Raw genomic sequence first — 17,134 nt, 5'->3', positions numbered from 1 at the left:
TAGTAGTACAGAAGGAAGGGACAGAAGGTAAGAGCGAGGGACAGATGGAGAAAGAGGATGGATGCAAAAAGGGCAGAACAAACAAATTTTTCTGTTATTCCTGAACATTTGGTGAAAAATGTGTCGAATGAATAAATTAAAAATTACACCATAACTCTTTGGGAGCAAAGGCAGCTCAGAAGGCACACATTCAGAGTTGCTCTTTCATACTCTAAGTTTTAGAGAGGCAGGCCCCCAACTAAGGCAAGCAGTGGTGGTCCAGCACTGCTAGTAACTGGATGAGCATCTCTCTCTCATTCTGGGATTAAGTATCAGGGAAGTCCCTGTTACCTTCCACCTACATTACATTCTCCAGTAACAGCTCTTTAAAACACTACTAACCGTAGCCCTACATGGACCTTCCTGGGCTAATTTAAGTGGAACAAATTAGACAATAAAAGACGTAAGTATGCCTAGCAGCCAATGAAGACAGAGAGAGGCACAGAGTGCAACTGAGGGAGGGACAGAGAGAGGGAGACACAGAATCTGAAGCAGGCTCCAGGCTCTGAGCTGTCAGCACAAAGCCCAATTTGGGGCTCAAACCCATGAACCGCAAGATCATGACCTCAGCTAAAGTTGGACGCTTAAACTGACTGAGCCACCCAGGTGCCCCCAAGTACAATTCTTGAAGAATTATGCTAATTTAGTTTCCAAACTTCAAATATTTTTTAAATCTACACACGTATAATGTAATTCCTAGTCTAAAACTGTTTTATTATTCCTAGTCTGAAACTATTTTAGATATACTTACTGGGAGCATAGCTTCAGCCCATTCTCCATGTCCTCTCTGTAGAAGTTTGATTCTTTCCAGATCATAACAAACTTGTACAAGATCACCCACTTGAAACTGTGAGGTACCTCCTTCTGCACCTTGAGCAGCATCCCCACTTCGGACAATGTTTGCTTTAGTGAGAACGGCAGGATTGAAGGTCCACCTAAAAATCAAAGTCAAAACTCAAAATAGGTAACTTTACTTAATTTTAACACAACATTCTTAAACATTGCAGGGAAAAAAAAATTTCTCACACATGAGCACAGTAAAGCAATCCTTTGCAATTATGTCCTGAACAATTTGTTTTCCCTTTTATAATTACACATATTTAAGGAAAGACTTACCTGTAATCTCACACCCTAATACGATCCTTCTGTCTAGTTTCCCCTTACATGTTTTAAAAATTGTTATAAAATACATTACTGTTAAATATTAAAACCTTTCAGAAACATATAAAGTGAAAGTGAAATTTCCATTTCACACAAACACACCTGGATCCCCATCAGGTGTAAATACTCACTGTGGTGTCAACTATACTTCAATTAAAAAAATCTAATGAAACTGGGACACAAACACTCCATTGTGTATCCCTGTGATCTTCTATTAGTGCACTGATACTTCTAACATACAGAGTTGCTTCCTTTTTCATAGACAGATTTTATATATTTTATATTTATATGTATGTATATATACATATATACACATATATACATACATATAAATAAAATTCTGGGATTTCTTTTTTCTCAGAGAATGTACCTTGGAAGATTTGTTTTCAATGTCACAGAAATAGACCTACTTATTTCAATTCAGTGGCTACAGCAGTCCATTACATGGTTATACATTAATGCATTTAACCATTCTCCTACTATCTTTTAAAGTATTTCCAAATTTTCACTATTACAAACAATACTATAAAGAACATCATCGTATGTACATCTTTGTGCAAACAGGGTCAGTATCTCATTAGTGATTCTTAAAAAGCCACCTAATCACCATATGTATTTGTTTACAATTCCGACAGAGCCAAATTGGCTCTAGAGAGTGTACTATTTCTCCATACCATTAATAATCTCATGGATAAAAACAATATCTAGTTTTAATTTGTCATACATGGGTATTTCACATGACTGCAATCACTGCTACACATTCTTCTCTGCTACACATAAGCATTTTTCTTTTTTTTTAAAGTTTATTTTGTTTTGAGAGAGAGACAGAGTGCGATCGGGAGAGGGGCAGAGAGAGGAGATGACACAGAATCTAAAGTAAGCTCCAGGTTCTGAGCTGTCAGCACAGAGCCCACCGTGGGGCTCGAACTCACAAACCATGAGTTCATGACCTGTGTCAAAGTTGGACACTTTAACCAACTGAGCCACCCAGGCGCCCCCACATAAGCATTTTTCAATGCTGTTACCATTTCTGTTCCCCCAGTCCTATATATCACTCCAAAGAAAAAAGGTTCCCTGAATAAGCTTTTACAATATGGCACTATTATATCTTCCTCTATTTAATTTAAATGAGAGGGCTTAACATATAAAAACCTGTTACTAAGTTCCTGTAACCATGGAAATAAATTCTTCTTTCTAAAGCAACCACAAAGAGAAAGAAGTGTCTCTGACCAGTTAAGAATAAAAATCAGGGGGCGCCTGGGTGGCGCAGTCGGTTAAGCGTCCGACTTCGGCTCAGGTCATGATCTCACGGTCCGTGAGTTCGAGCCCCGCGTCGGGCTCTGGGCTGATGGCTCGGAGCCTGGAGCCTGTTTCCGATTCTGTGTCTCCCTCTCTCTCTGCCCCTCCCCCGTTCATGCTCTGTCTCTCTCTGTCCCAAAAATAAATAAAAAAAAATGTTAAAAAAAAAAAAAAAAAAGAATAAAAATCAGATATGCAAAGATTTCTTTCTAGGGGTGCCTGGGTGGCTCAGTCAGTTAAGCATCCGACTTCGGCTCAGGTCATGATCTTGCAGTGAGTTCAAGCCCCATGTCAGGCTCTGCACTGACAGCTCAGAGCATGGAGTCTGCTTCGGATTCTGTATCTCCTTGTCTCTCTCTGCCCTTCCCCTACTCACATTCTATCTCTCACTCAAGAATAAAGATTTTTTTTTAAATATTTTTTTAAGATTTCTTTCTAGCCTTACAATCAGTGCTTTTTTACCTTGCTCCCAATATTCCAAAATTTATTTGACCTATTACAGTGCTTGAAACACGGCAGTACTTACTCGAGTTGTTCCCTCTGCCTACAGTGCCTCCCTCCCTGGTGAAAACTGAGTCCATCTTTTAAGTTTACTCCAAAGGTAATTTTTTCTCTGAAGTGTTCTCTGATTTGCCTACCTGAAATGACCACTCTTCTTTTGTACCTTCAGAATACCCTGAATACTCACCTATCGCAATTACATTTTAATGCAGTTATTTCTGGTTTTATCCATCCAAACTAAAAAGGAAACCCATGCAAAGCAAGGGACCATGTCTTAATTGTCTTTGAAATCCCAGTGCTAATCACAGGGCTAATACAGGATAAGTACTTAATAAATCCTTGTTAAAAAAACAGAACAGAGAAAAAGGTTATTTTCTAGAATTCATATTATGTTACTGTTAACACTACTGCCCAAGTTCTGACCAAGAAAGAATTTGGCAGGTAATAATGCCAATTTAGCTTAACATTTCCAAACAACAAACAAGATAACACAAAATGTTAGTAAAAAGTAACACTAAATGTCAGTATGTACTAAACTGAACTTAAGATTTTCTCCTCTTTTTGGGGCGCCTGGGTGGCGCAGTCGGTTAAGCGTCCGACTTCAGCCAGGTCACGATCTCGCGGTCTGTGAGTTCGAGCCCCGCGTCAGGCTCTGGGCTGATGGCTCAGAGCCTGGAGCCTGTTTCCGATTCTGTGTCTCCCTCTCTCTCTGTCCCTCCCCCATTCATGCTCTGTCTCTCTCTGTCCCAAAAATAAATAAATAAACGTTGAAAAAAAAAATTAAAAAAAAAAAAAAAATTTTTTTTTTTTTTTTTTAAAAGATTTTCTCCTCTTTTTATTAAGAGCTTTGAGATAAAATTCACATTCCATATAGTTCCCTCATTTCAAGTGTTTAATTGGGTGGCTTTAGTACATTTACAGCCTTGTACCACCAAGCACTATCTAATTTCATTTTCATCACCACAGAAAAATACTCCATGACAAGTAGCAATCAATCCATGTTCACCCCTCTCCCTGGCCCTCAATAATTAGTAAGATACTACATATTTGGTTATTCTGCATATTTTACAGAAATCACATAATACGTGACCTTTTGTGACTGGCTTCTTTCCAGCATAACATTTTCAAGATTTATCTATTTGCAGCATACATATGTCAGTATTCTGTTCTCCATTCCTTTTTATGGCTGAATAAGATTCCACTGTATGGAGACATCATATCTTGTTTATCCATTCATCAGATGATAGACATTTGGGATGTTTCAAATTTTGGCTGTTATTAAGAATGCACTCACAAACATTCATGTACAGGTTTTCGTGTGGACACACTTTCAATTCTCTTTTTTTTTTTTTTTAATTTTTTTAACGTTTATTCATTTTTGAGAGACAGAGAGACACACAGCATGAGTGGGGAAGGGGCAGAGAGAGAGGGAGACACAGAATCCGAAACAGGCTCAAGGCTCCGAGCTGTCAGCACAGAGCCCGACGCAGGGCTCAAGCTCATGAACTACAAGATCATGACCTGAGCCGAAGTCAGATGCTCAACCGACTGAGCCACCCAGGCGCCCCTCAATTCTCTTGAGTATAAACCTAAGAGTGGACCAGCTGAGTCATATGCTAACTATATTTTCAAAGCATCAAGACCAGTTCACATTCCTATTATCAGTGTACGAGGCTTTGGTTCTAATTTCTCCACACCCTCACCAACACTTGTAATTATATACTATTTTATTCTAGTATGTGATTTTGAATTACATTTCCCTGCATTTACATTCCTCATTGTGATTCTGAATTACATTTCCCTACTAACTAATTGCTAATAATGTTGAGCATCTTTCTGTAGGTATTAACTCCTAACTTCTACTGTGACTGTATTTGGAGACAGAGCCTTTAAGGAAATAACTAAAATTAAATGAGGTCAGAAAGGTGGGATGCTAATCCACCAAGACTGATGTCTTCATAAGAAAAGGAACAGATTTAGGAGATGTCATTCTCTGAGCATGCACAGAGAAAAGGCCATGGGAGAACATAGTGAGAAGGCAACCAACTATAAAAGCCAGGAAGTGGTCTCAACAGAAACCAACCCTAATGGAAACTTGAACTTGGACTTCCAGCCTCCAGACCTGTAAGAAAATGAATTTCTGTTGTTTAAAAATCCTTTGTCCATATTTTAAATGGGTTAGTTGTCTTTTGTTGTTGAATTATAAGAGTTCTTTACATATTCGAGATACAAGTCCCAAGTCTGGCATATGATTTGCAAATATTTTCTCCCAAAGTTTCCTTCAAAACACAATTTTTTAATTTTGATGATGTCCAATTTATTCACTTTTTCTTTGGTCCTTCTGCCTTGGGGGTCCTATGTAAGAAACCACTATCTAATCCAAGGTCACACAGTCTTATATTTTAGGATTTAAAAGTACATTTCATCGGGGCACCTGGGTGGCTCAATGGTTAAGCACCCAACCTTGGCTCAGGTCATGATCTCGAAGTTCTTGAGTTCAAGCCCTGCAGCGGGCTCTGGGCTGACAGCTCAGAGCCTGGAGCCTGCTTTCGATTCTGTGTCTCCCTCTCTCTCTGCCCCTCCCCCACTTGTGCACGCTCACTCTTGCTCTCTCTCAAAAATAAATAAACATTAAAAATACATTTCATCGGAGCGCCTGGGTGGCTCAGTCGGTTAAGCGTCCGACGTCAGCTCAGGTCGTGATCTCACGGTCCGTGAGTTCGAGCCCCGCATCGAGCTCTGTGCTGACAGCTCAGAGCCTGGAGCCTGTTTCAGATTCTGTGTCTCCCTCTCTCTGACCCTCCCCCGTTCATGCTCTGTCTCTGTCTCAAAAATAAATAAATGTTAAAAAAAAAAAAATACATTTCATTGGGGCAGCTGGTTGGCTCAGTCAGTTAAGCATCCAACTCTTAATTTTGGCTCAGGTCATGATCTCATAATCGTGAGACCAAGCCCCACACTGGGTTCCGCACTGGGTGTGGAGCCTGCTTAAGATTTTCCCTCCCTCCCTCTCTCTCTCATTCCTGCCCCTCACCACTCACACTCTCTCTCAAAAAATAAAAAGGAAATAAAAAGTATATTTTCATAGGGTTATATCTACTATAGATAATGATTCCGCCAATGAACTTGGAAAAGTAAACTGAAAACCTTTGGGAATGGATTCACCATTCCAGATGTCAATGAGAACATTTGTGATTCATAGGAAAAGGTCAAAATATCAACAGTAACAGGAGTTTGGACGAAGTTGATTCGAATGTTTATGGATGACCCTGAGGGGTTCAAGACTTCAGTGGAGGAAGTAACTGCAGATTACTAGAATTAGGAGTGGACTAGAATTAAGAGTGGAGACTGAAGATATAACTCAATTACCATAACCCCATACTAAAACTTTTGAACAGATGAGGAGTTGCTTCTTACGGATGAGCAAAGAAAGTGGTTTCTTGAGAAGGAATTAATTCCAGGCAAAGATAGGGTGAAGACTGTTGAAATGAAAACAAGGATTTAGAATATTACATAAACTTGGTTGATAGAGCAGAGGTAGGTTGTCAGAAGACTGACTCCAGTTCTGTAAGAAGTTCTATTGTGAGTAAAATGCTATCCAACAGCACTGCATGCCACAGAGAAATCATTCATGAAAGGAAGAGTCAATCAATGCAGCAAACATCACTGTTGTCACCAGAAATTGGTGACACCCAACCACCACTCTGATCAGGCAGCAGCCATCAACATTAATGTTGGCAGTAAAAAGTTTTCAACTCGCAAAGAGCTCAGATTATAGTTAGCATTTTTGGACAATATTTATGGTATAACTGCACATTTAATAGACTACAGTATTGTGTAAACATAATTTTTATACACAATGGGAAACAAAAACTTCATTTGACTCTCCTTATTACAGAGGTCTGGACCGAACCTGCAATATCTCCAAGGTATGCCTATATATATTGTCAGCATCATTTACTGAAAAGACTATTCTTTCCCCATTGAACTATATTGAACCCTTGTCAAAAATTAAATGACTTTAAATGCAAGGGCTTATTCTCAGACTCTCAGTTCTGTTCCATTGATCTATACATCCATCTTATGTCAATAATAGTCTTGATTATGTCTTGATTACTACACCTTTATCATAAATTTTGAAATTAGGCAGTGTGAGTCCTCCCATTTTGTTTTTCTTTTTAAAATTGTTTTGGCTATTCTGGGTTACTTGAATTTCCATATGAACTATAGAAATAGATTGTCAATTTGTATAAAAAAGGTACTAGGGTTTTGATACAGATTGCATTAAATTTGTTGATTAGTTTGGGGAAAAACTGGCATCTGTTATAGGCTGAATTATGTCATCCAAAAAATATGTTGAACTCCTAATCCCCAATACCTCTGAATGGGACCATATTTAGAAACAGGGTCATTGGAGATTTAATCGAGTTAAAATGAAGTCATACTAGATTAGGGTGGGCCCTAAATTCAATGATTAGTGTCCTTATAAGAAGGTCATGTGAAATCAGCTTTGGTCATTTTCTCTGTAAAAGATTTTAGAATTATCATGAGCTCAATTAACTTACTTCTATGTTTTCTCAGGGTTCTTTCCTCATGGATGGTTAAGCTGCACCAAAATAAAATATTGGGCTGGAGGACTGATCATATGGCTCTCAGTCTCAAACAGTCGATTTGAATGCATTTAAAATAAAATGTGTACCCCCCCAAAAAAGGAGGCCACGTGAAGACACAGGGACACACAGACTCACAGAGGAGAAGGCCATGTGAAGACAGAGGCAGAGAAATGAATGATGCATCTACAAGCCAAGGAACACCAAGGATTGCCAACAACCACCAGAAGTTAAGAGAAGCATAGAACAGATTCTCCCTCAGAGCCTACACAAGGAACCAATCTCCCTAACACCTTGATTTTGGACTTCTAGCTTTCCAAAACTGTGAAAGAATAAAGTGCCATGGTTTGAGTCACCCAGTTTGTGGTAATTTGTTATGGCAACCCTAGGAAACTAATATACAATCTGAACAATATCAGATCTTCTGGGCCATAAATATGAGATGTCTTTCCATTTATTTAGGTCTTCCTTAATTTCCTTCAACAATGTTTTGTAGTCTTCAGTGTACAAGTCTTGCAATTCTTTTTTTTTTTTTTTTTTTTTAAGTAATCTATACATCCAACACAGGGCTCAAACTCATGACCCTGAGATCAAGAGCTGCATGCTCTACAAACTGAGCCAGCAAGACTCCCCAAGTCTTGCACTTCTTGGGCTGAACTGATTCTTAGGTATTTTATTCTTTGTGATGCTACTGTAAATGAAACTTTTCTTAATTTCATTTCCAAATTGCTCATTGCTAGTATACAAAAATACAATTGACTTTTCTACATTGATCTTGTATCTCTCAACTTTGCAGAACTCACTTATTAGTCCTAACAGTTTTCTGTGGATTCCTTAGGTTTTTCTATTCACAAGATCATGTCACCTATGAACAAAGATGGTTTAGCTCCTTTTCTCTTACTTCTTCCTTTTATTTCTTTTTCTTGCCTAATTGCCCTGGCTAGACCCTCTAGAACAATGCTGAATAAAAGTGGGGAGGGCAGACATTTTTATTTTGTTCCTGATCTTAGGGGAAAAGCATTCAGTCTCTCACCAGTTGGGTATGATGTTAGCTGTGGGTTTATTTTATTCATTGTGTGTGTGTGTGTGTGTGTGTGTGTGTGTGTGTGTGTGTGTGTATGAGAGGGAGAGAGAGAGAAAGAAAGAGAAGAGAGAGAAAGAGAGAGAGAGAGAGAGAGAGAGAGAGAGAGAGAGTGCGCACGCACAGGGAAGGAGGAGAAAGAGAAGGAGAGAGACAGAATCCTAAGCAGGCTCTGCACTGTTGGTGTGGACCCCAATGCAGGGCTTGAACTCACCAAGAGTTCAAGTGAACTCACACAAGATCATGACCTGAGCCAAAATCAAGAGCTGGATGCTTAGGGGCGCCTGGGTGGCTCAGTCGGTTAAGCGTCCTACTTCGGCTCAGGTCTTGATCTCACGGTCCCTGAGTTCGAGCCCCACGTCGGGTTCTGTGCTGACAGCTCAGAGCCTGGAGCCTGCTTCAGATTCTGTGTCTCCTCTCTCTCTGACCCTCCCCCGTTCATGCTCTGTCTCTCACTGTCTCAAAAATAAATAAACATTAAAAAAAAATTGTAAAATAAAAAAATAAAAAAAAGAAAGAGCTGGATGCTTAAATGACTGAGCCACCCAGGCACCCTAGGCTGTGGGTTTTCATAGATGTCCTTTACCAGCAAAGAACCCTTCCGTTACTACTTTATTTAGTGTTTTTATCATGAAAGGGACTTGGATTTTGTCAAACGCTATTTCTGTACCTCCTGGTATGACCACGTGTATCCTTAAGATTTGAACACAATTAGAGCTAATTCTATACACTGGGAAACAACTTAATGTTAATTTTCTTCATCCTATATATAACCCCTCCCCTAAGGAACCTCAACAAGTTTGTTTCTTTATGCATATATCAGTAACAAAGCTTTGACAATTGTTCAATTTGACTACTGCTTTTTCTTTAAAATACTATAAACGGGTGCATGGGTGATTCAGTGGGTGGGTTGAGCATCCAACTCTTGACTGCAGCTCAGGCCATGATCCCAGGGTCATGGGAATGAGCCCCATGTTGGGGTTCTTGGGATTCTCTCTCTCTCTCTCTCTCTCTCTCCGCCCCTCCCCTGCTCTGTCTTTCTCTCTCCCTCTGCCCTCTCCCCTGCTCATGCACATTCTCTCTCTGTAAAATAAAAAATAAATAATTTTTTTAAAAAATAAAATAAAATACTATAAACATGCCAGTAAATTGAATATACTTTAGCCCCTAAGAGCAAATAAATCAAAGGCTCCAAGAAACTCACAACCTAGATGTAAAATAAATAACTATTTTCATATATAACAGGAGACCTACACAGATGAATAGCATGTACATATACCAGGGATTGTGGAATAAGAGAGGAGGTTCCCAAAACACATAAGCTCAGTATTTACAGGATGCAGGAGTTAATCCAGGCAAAGAGGCAGAAAAGGAGAAAAGGGTATTCTGCATGGAAGAAGTAGTATGTGCAGTGCAAAGGTAGACAGTGAAGAAATGCATGTAATTCTATGTTGCTAATAAGGACTGGTGTATTCACACGTCTGTGGCAAGAAAAAGCTATGGTACCAAGAGATGACTGGAGATATGGGCCAGAGTTCTAATTTTATTCTCATTCAGGGCAAACTGATATGGTCTATTATGAACAGAGAACTTTTTAGCTGTATTTGAACTAATACCAATACAATGTATTCTCCTCCTCCAGAAAAAAAAAAAGTGCACAGAACATTGTATAAGCATATTCATATAAATTCACATACATACCACACACACATTTATCATTTGTTCCGCTCCACTTTACCAACATATTCTGGATTTTTAGCTACTATTTTAAGAGCTAGCTTAAAGGAGTCTTTGATTATAGCACATTATTTGCTTTCTCTAAGGTTCTTTCTTCTATATACTAACTTTATTTGCCATTACTAAAAATCAAGAAATATCACCAACCTATTGCCACTTGGATACTGTACTACAATGTCATGATCTTCATCAATGCCACAAACAGTTCCAGTTGTAGTTAAAGTCTCAAACATGCCATCAGTCCATCCTCCATGACCGTGCTGCAAAGACTGTACAATTTCTAGGTCAAGATCTATATTCACCAGGTCACCAATCTGCAATCCACCAGGATTCCTGTTGCCATTCTGCTCACCTGTAATTGCAGAGGGAGTTGACAAAGGTAAAGGGAAACCACTGCAATAGCATGCAACTGTATTATTTGTAAACAAGAGCAAGCTCTAGATATTTTAGTTTTAGTTACCCTCCAATTTTAAAATGTTTTGAGAATATATTGTAAGTATCAAATTCTGGAGCTAGAGAGCTTCAAAAATAAGAAGAAAAAAACCAATCAGACTCACAAATTGAAATAATGTGATGATTCATAACAACAACCGAACAATAACCCTATATCAAAGTACAAAGTTCTGGGTTTTTAAAATGTTCACTTTTCTGCCTGGATGACTTGTTGACTATTCCTGCAATAACTACAATTAGACAGTTATTGAGGTTCAGTAACAAACTACAGCCACCATAACCAGCTAGAGAATATGAAAGAGAATCTTAAAATTATTTTCTTCTCTGAAGTGCTTAGTACTATTTTTTACCAAATGGCCCTTTTGATTTTTTTTCCTAAAGAGCATCTTTAGATATTTAAAAGCCCATCCCCTATATTATTCTCAAAGCTAGGTCTGGGATAGGGGCACCTGGGTGGCTCAGTCAATTAAGTGTCTGACTCTTGATTTCGGCTCAGGTCATGATCTCACAATTCATGGGTTCCCACCCCGCATTGGGCTCCAAGCACTGACAGTGTGGAGCCTGCCTGGGAATCTGTCTCTCTCCCTCTCTCTGCCCCTCCCCTGCTCGCTCACTCGCAAAATAAATAAATTTTAAAATTAAAGAAAAAAAAAACCTAGCTCTGGGATAAAGGATTCATGATCATAAAACACTATGATGAGGGATCCAAAAAATATGTTGATTCTATACTTCTCTTGTGAAAGCAAGATCCAAAAGAAGGAAATTTCTGAAACATGGAAAAGGAATGATCTTGTCAAAATATAAGTACTTCTTCTACATTCCTTAAAAAAAAAAAAAAGAAAAAGAAAATCAGGGTATGCTGCAAAAAAATAACACTTTTTGGCCAGAAGGGAAATCAAATGATTTTAAAAAAGGAACACAGAGCTCACATGAAAAGGCAAACATTCACAGACTAAAACCTTAATCTGAATAATGTGGTAAATGTTTACTGTGGCCACAATAAAGAATCTATAAAATGAAGACAGTTTTGGTTTCCTTATCCCTTACTTTAATGGCACATGAAAAATTATATTTATTATATAACCTTAATCTTCAAACTATTTTTGTATTAAGAAGGCAATTTTAGGGGTGCCTGGGTGGCTCAGTCTGTTGAGCATCAGACTCTTGGTTTCAGCTTAGGTCATGATCTCATGGTTTGCGGATTAGAGGCCCAAGTCTGACTCCATGCTGACAGCTTGGAGCCTGCTTGGGATTCTCTCTTTCTCTCTTTCTCTCTCTCTCTCTCTATTTCTCTCTCTCTCCCCCCTCCCGCCCTCAAATAAATAAAACCTTTTTTTTAAGGCAATTTTATAAAACTTCTAAGGAATTTATAAACACTAAATTGTCAGATTCTATTCTCAATATGTAAGACATACTGATAACCTAACAAAAAATTTTTCAACACTACGTTTATAACTAAAAGACAAAGTTTCAAATATGACATATAAATGGTATACCAATTTTTAAGACATGACAACCTTTTCAGTCTAAATAAATTGATAAAAAAGAACAAATGCTTTAAAAAAAAAAATAAAACCCAAAAAGTATCCCTTAAATAACTTTTTTTTAAAGTCCCATTTAAAGATTTCTGATTCCAAGAACCCTGACCTGCTAGTTAGTAATTTTCTCTAGTCTGCTGACTTACCTAGCACAGGGCAGTGATCTCTGTAGAAAGAACCTCCTTTGGCATCCTGGACACACTTGAGATCAGACTAAGAAGAAGAAAAGAAACCAGAAAAATCATGCTTGAAAACTTCAAGTATAGCTCAGTACCTAAAATAGGCAAAAATGTTCATTCAGAACATACCCTCAACAAAAGTTAAGAGTAGCTCTAGGTTAACAGTAACACTAAACACTGCTTTCAAAAGCACTCATCAAAAATTAAAAGCCTGATCTCCAGATAGGCCATACTTTATTTACTTTTAGCTTTCCTTTAAAGTTCAAAATGAAAATGCCTAGATCTTCACCACTAAAATATTTTCAACACCACATACAGGCCCTCAACAAATACCTAGCATTTAAAATGTAACTAACACATTCTATTTTAAAAATACTTTTACAAAAAAGAACTCAATTCATTTACCCTTTTCAACCAATTTTACGACATATACAAGCCAGGTATTAACTCATTTAGTAAAGAAAAGTATCCAAAACTAAACAACCAGAAAAAAGAAAAGATAGGACCAAATTTAGTCTTTTGGTTCCCGGCCAGGTAATTTTCCATTTACATAAACTTTAGTCCTTACTTCATAAATTGATTAACTCAAGTTCCTTCCCACTTAGTTTTTATAAGAAAACATACTATTATTTAAATATCTGAATGGGGAGGCAGTGATATAATCAAAAGTACAGAAAACATGAACTTAGAAGAACCTTGGAAGTTACTAGGAAAATTTAGATTTAAAAGTATCTAATAGTTCCTAACACACACACACACACACACACACACACACACACACACACAGACTCTCTTTTACAGCCTCCTTTCCCACCAGAGCATCACATTTAGCTCAGTCTCAGCCAAAGAGACATGGGTCAAATTATTTTAATGTGATACTTTAACCCAGCAATCCCATTTCTAAGAATCTACCCTAAAGAAATATATCCATAAATGTGCAAAGATATGTCTAAGGATGTTTACTGAAACAACGCTTACAACAATTAAAAAAAAAAAAAAAATCTTGCAATAATTTTAAAAAATGGAGGTACCACCAACAGAAACCTTATTAAATAATGGCATAATCATACAGAGAAGTACTACTCAGCTATCAAAAAGGATCAATCTACATATATACTACTCATTAAATACCTCTGCACATACATCCTGTAAGGCTTCATCTGAAGCAAGTTAATAATCAGTCAGAATTCCCAGAAAAATCCACAATTTAAAAACAGGAGAAGGCATAAAAATACTAATAATACTAATACTAATGAAAAACTGATAACTAATACAATATACAAGTATTAAAATTGGTAAATGAAGTATTTGCTTAGAGTCCACATTGCTGGCTTTTAAAAATAAATGGAATAGGGGCGCCTGGGTGGCGCAGTCGGTTAAGCGTCCGACTTCAGCCAGGTCACGATCTCGCGGTCCGTGAGTCCGAGCCCCGCGTCAGGCTCTGGGCTGATGGCTCGGAGCCTGGAGCCTGTTTCCGATTCTGTGTCTCCCTCTCTCTCTGCCCCTCCCCCGTTCATGCTCTGTCTCTCTCTGTCCCAAAAAAAATAAATAAAAAACGTTGAAAAAAAAATTTACAAAAAATAAATAAATAAATAAATAAATGGAATAAATTAAAGGCAAACAGACAGTGGGATATTTTTCCCCTCCTACCAAGGGCATATAAGAGTTGGGAAAAAATCCAATTTAAATTCTTTGAGGAGGAATGTATTCAAGATGGAAAAGATATGATAGGCATTAATGTTTTGGCATTAATATATTTAGTTGTACTTCATAAATTAAATAGCCGAGGTCAACATTTAAACAGTTTTCCAGGAAATGCAGAAATATAGGGCAATCCATTGAATAAACCACTATTATTCTCCTAAACACTTAAGTAATTTAAAGTGCTTCTAAGTCAATCATTTTCAATTACCAATACTACTCTTTAAAAAAGGAGGGGTGCCTGGGTGGCTCAGTCGGTTAAGTGCCTGACTTGATTTCAGCTCAAGTCTTGATCTCAGGGTCATGAGTTCAAGCCCTGCATTAGGCCCCACGCTGGACTTGGAGCCTACTTAAAAATAAATAAATAAATAAATAAATAAATAAATAAATAACCAGAATAAAAATTTTAAAAATAAAAATAGAGGGGGAAAATCTCTTTAAAAACAACTTTAACATCTACTGTAATTTATACTTTTATTAGCTACTAGAGCCAGAATACAAACATCCCATTAAAACCTCATTAAAATACTACACTCTGTGTCCATGCCAAGGAGCAGCCTTACAGATGATTCTAAATTTTTTTGAGATCGATTTTAATAAATAAGCCCCTAACTTGGATTCATAAGGGATCAGCTCTACACAATCAATATATAGTAAGTTACCCAAATATTCACTGAGGGCAAAATCGTATTTACTATTTTTTTCTTTCCTTTTTTTTTTTTTTAATTTAAATTTTAGTTAACAAACAGTGCAAAATTGGTGTCTGGAGTAGAATTCAGTGATTTATCACTTTCATACAATACCTAGTGCTCATCACAAGTGCCCTCCTTAATGACCATCACCCATTTATCCCATCCCCCTACTCATCTTCCTCTATCAACCCTCGGTTTGCTCTCTATTGTTAAGAGTCTCTTATGGTTTGTTTCCCTCTCTTCTCTTTCCACTTCCCGCCCCCCACTTTATGCTCTTCTGTTTCATTTCTTAAATCCACATATGAGTTACATCACATGGTATTTGCCTTTCTCTGATTGACTTGTTTCTCTGAGCATTAAACATTCTAGCTGTATCCACTTTTTTGCAAATGGCAAGATTTTATTCTTTTTGATGGCTGAGTGATATTCCATTGTGTATATATGTGTGTGTGTGTATACACACCACATCTTTATCCATTCATTAGTCGATGGACAAGTGGGCATATTTACTATTACATAGTTTAAGCAAGTGTACTAAAAATGTAGTTTTATTAAATCCTCACTTTACAGATTTTTCTCCTGTTGCATATTCATAATTCAGATGGCTATATTCTGACAAAAGCATATGACAAAAAAAAAATACAATAAGGGCTATTTTTATTTTCCTTCTTTCATCTATCCAATATTTTTATCTTTTGTGATTCTTACTACTCACCATGCCCTCAAAGCCAACTCTGTAAAGGTTCTTAGCACCATTATCCCAGAGAACATATGCCGCACTATGTGGGCTTGATGCGCTCCAGTCCTGGATTTCCGTTACCTAAGGGAATTGTTGCAGAAAACAATTTTTAAAAGGGGAGGGGAGAAGTTAGTTCAGTTAATTATATTTAAAATCTTAAATACCATTTCAGCTATCATCCTCTATAACAGGATCATGAAAAATACTATTTTGTCAACTAGGTCAATTCTAACATATAACTGAATTATAATTAGAGACATTTTTCCAGGAATTATAAGGTAATTCCAAAAATCATTGTAGAAATACTGAATTGGGAGGCTTGGTGATTATAGTAACAGATCATCAGAAAATACACAATTCAATATAAAATGTTAGATTTATATTCTTAAAGGGTTCCTTTTAAGAACAGTGTATTATTTTAAATCCATTATTCCTTACAAAATTTAAAATCTTTGGCCAGATCCTCAGAATGATTCAAGATAAACCGGCTCTCTAGGGGCACCTGGGTGGCTCAGTCGGTTAAGCATCTGACTTCGGCTCAGGTCATGATCTCGTGGTTTGTGAGTTCAAGCCCTGCATCGGGCTCTGTGCTGACAGCTCGGAGCCTGAATCCTGCTTCAGATTCTGTGTCTCCCTCTCTCTCTGCCCCTCCCCCACTCATGCTTGCTCCTGCTCTCTCTCTCTCTCTCTCTCTCTCTCTCTCAAAACTAAACATTAAAAAAAATTTTTTTAAAGGGAGTTTTCAGGGGCACCTGGGTGGCTCAGTCGGTTGAGCGTCCGACTTCGGCTCAGGTCATGATCTCACAGTCCGTGAGTTCGAGCCCCACGTCGGGCTCTGTGCTGACAGCTCAGAGCCTGAAGCCTGTTTCAGATTCTGTGTCTCCCTCTCTCTCTGACCCTCCCCCGTTCATGCTCTCTCTCTGTCTCAAAAATAAATAAATGTTAAAAAAAAATTTAAAAAAAAAAAAAAAAAAAAGAGAGAATTTTCAGATGACCAAGACTTTTAAGTTTATTTATTTATTTATTTATTTTGAGAGAGAGTGAGCATCTCTCTCTCACACACACACACACACACACACACGAGCAAGGGAAGGGCAGAGAGAGAGAGAGGGGGACAGAGAATCTCAAGCAGGATCCACACTGTCAGTGCAGAGCCTCTTGCCGGGCTCAAGCCCACAAACCGTGAAATCATGACATGAGCCAAAATCAAGAGTTCCGACGCTCTTAAGAACAGAGCCATCCAGGTGCTCCAATGACAAAGACTTTAAAATCATCATTCACCAATGCTAAAAACAATTTTTTCAAGAAGGTAACAGTAGAATGAACGGATAGTGACTGACATCTAAGTCTCATACGTGAAATGTTACTCATTTCAGTACATCTAGCATCTAGCATAACACCAAA

The 17,134-nt window shown here is 37.9% G+C and overlaps 1 protein-coding gene across 1 annotated transcript in view; it reads right to left on the bottom strand.

The window, feature by feature from the left end:
• MIB1 (MIB E3 ubiquitin protein ligase 1) overlaps positions 1 to 17,134 on the bottom strand; it is a 126,741-nt gene that overhangs the window by 85,522 nt on the left and 24,085 nt on the right. Inside the window, exons 4-7 of the mRNA XM_053902495.1 lie at positions 15,707 to 15,811; positions 12,566 to 12,632; positions 10,576 to 10,780; positions 791 to 974 (exon numbers count right to left, since the gene is read on the bottom strand). Coding sequence (XP_053758470.1) covers positions 791 to 974; positions 10,576 to 10,780; positions 12,566 to 12,632; positions 15,707 to 15,811 — 561 coding nt within the window. The remainder of the gene's footprint in view (positions 1 to 790; positions 975 to 10,575; positions 10,781 to 12,565; positions 12,633 to 15,706; positions 15,812 to 17,134) is intronic.

Source organism: Panthera pardus, unplaced genomic scaffold (assembly GCF_024362965.1).
Source record: "Panthera pardus isolate Hobbes unplaced genomic scaffold, ASM2436296v1 HiC_scaffold_15, whole genome shotgun sequence".
Taxonomy (NCBI): Eukaryota; Metazoa; Chordata; class Mammalia; order Carnivora; family Felidae; genus Panthera; species Panthera pardus.
The sequence above is the reverse complement of the archived record's forward strand: the minus strand, read 5'-3'. Positions and strand labels throughout refer to the sequence as shown.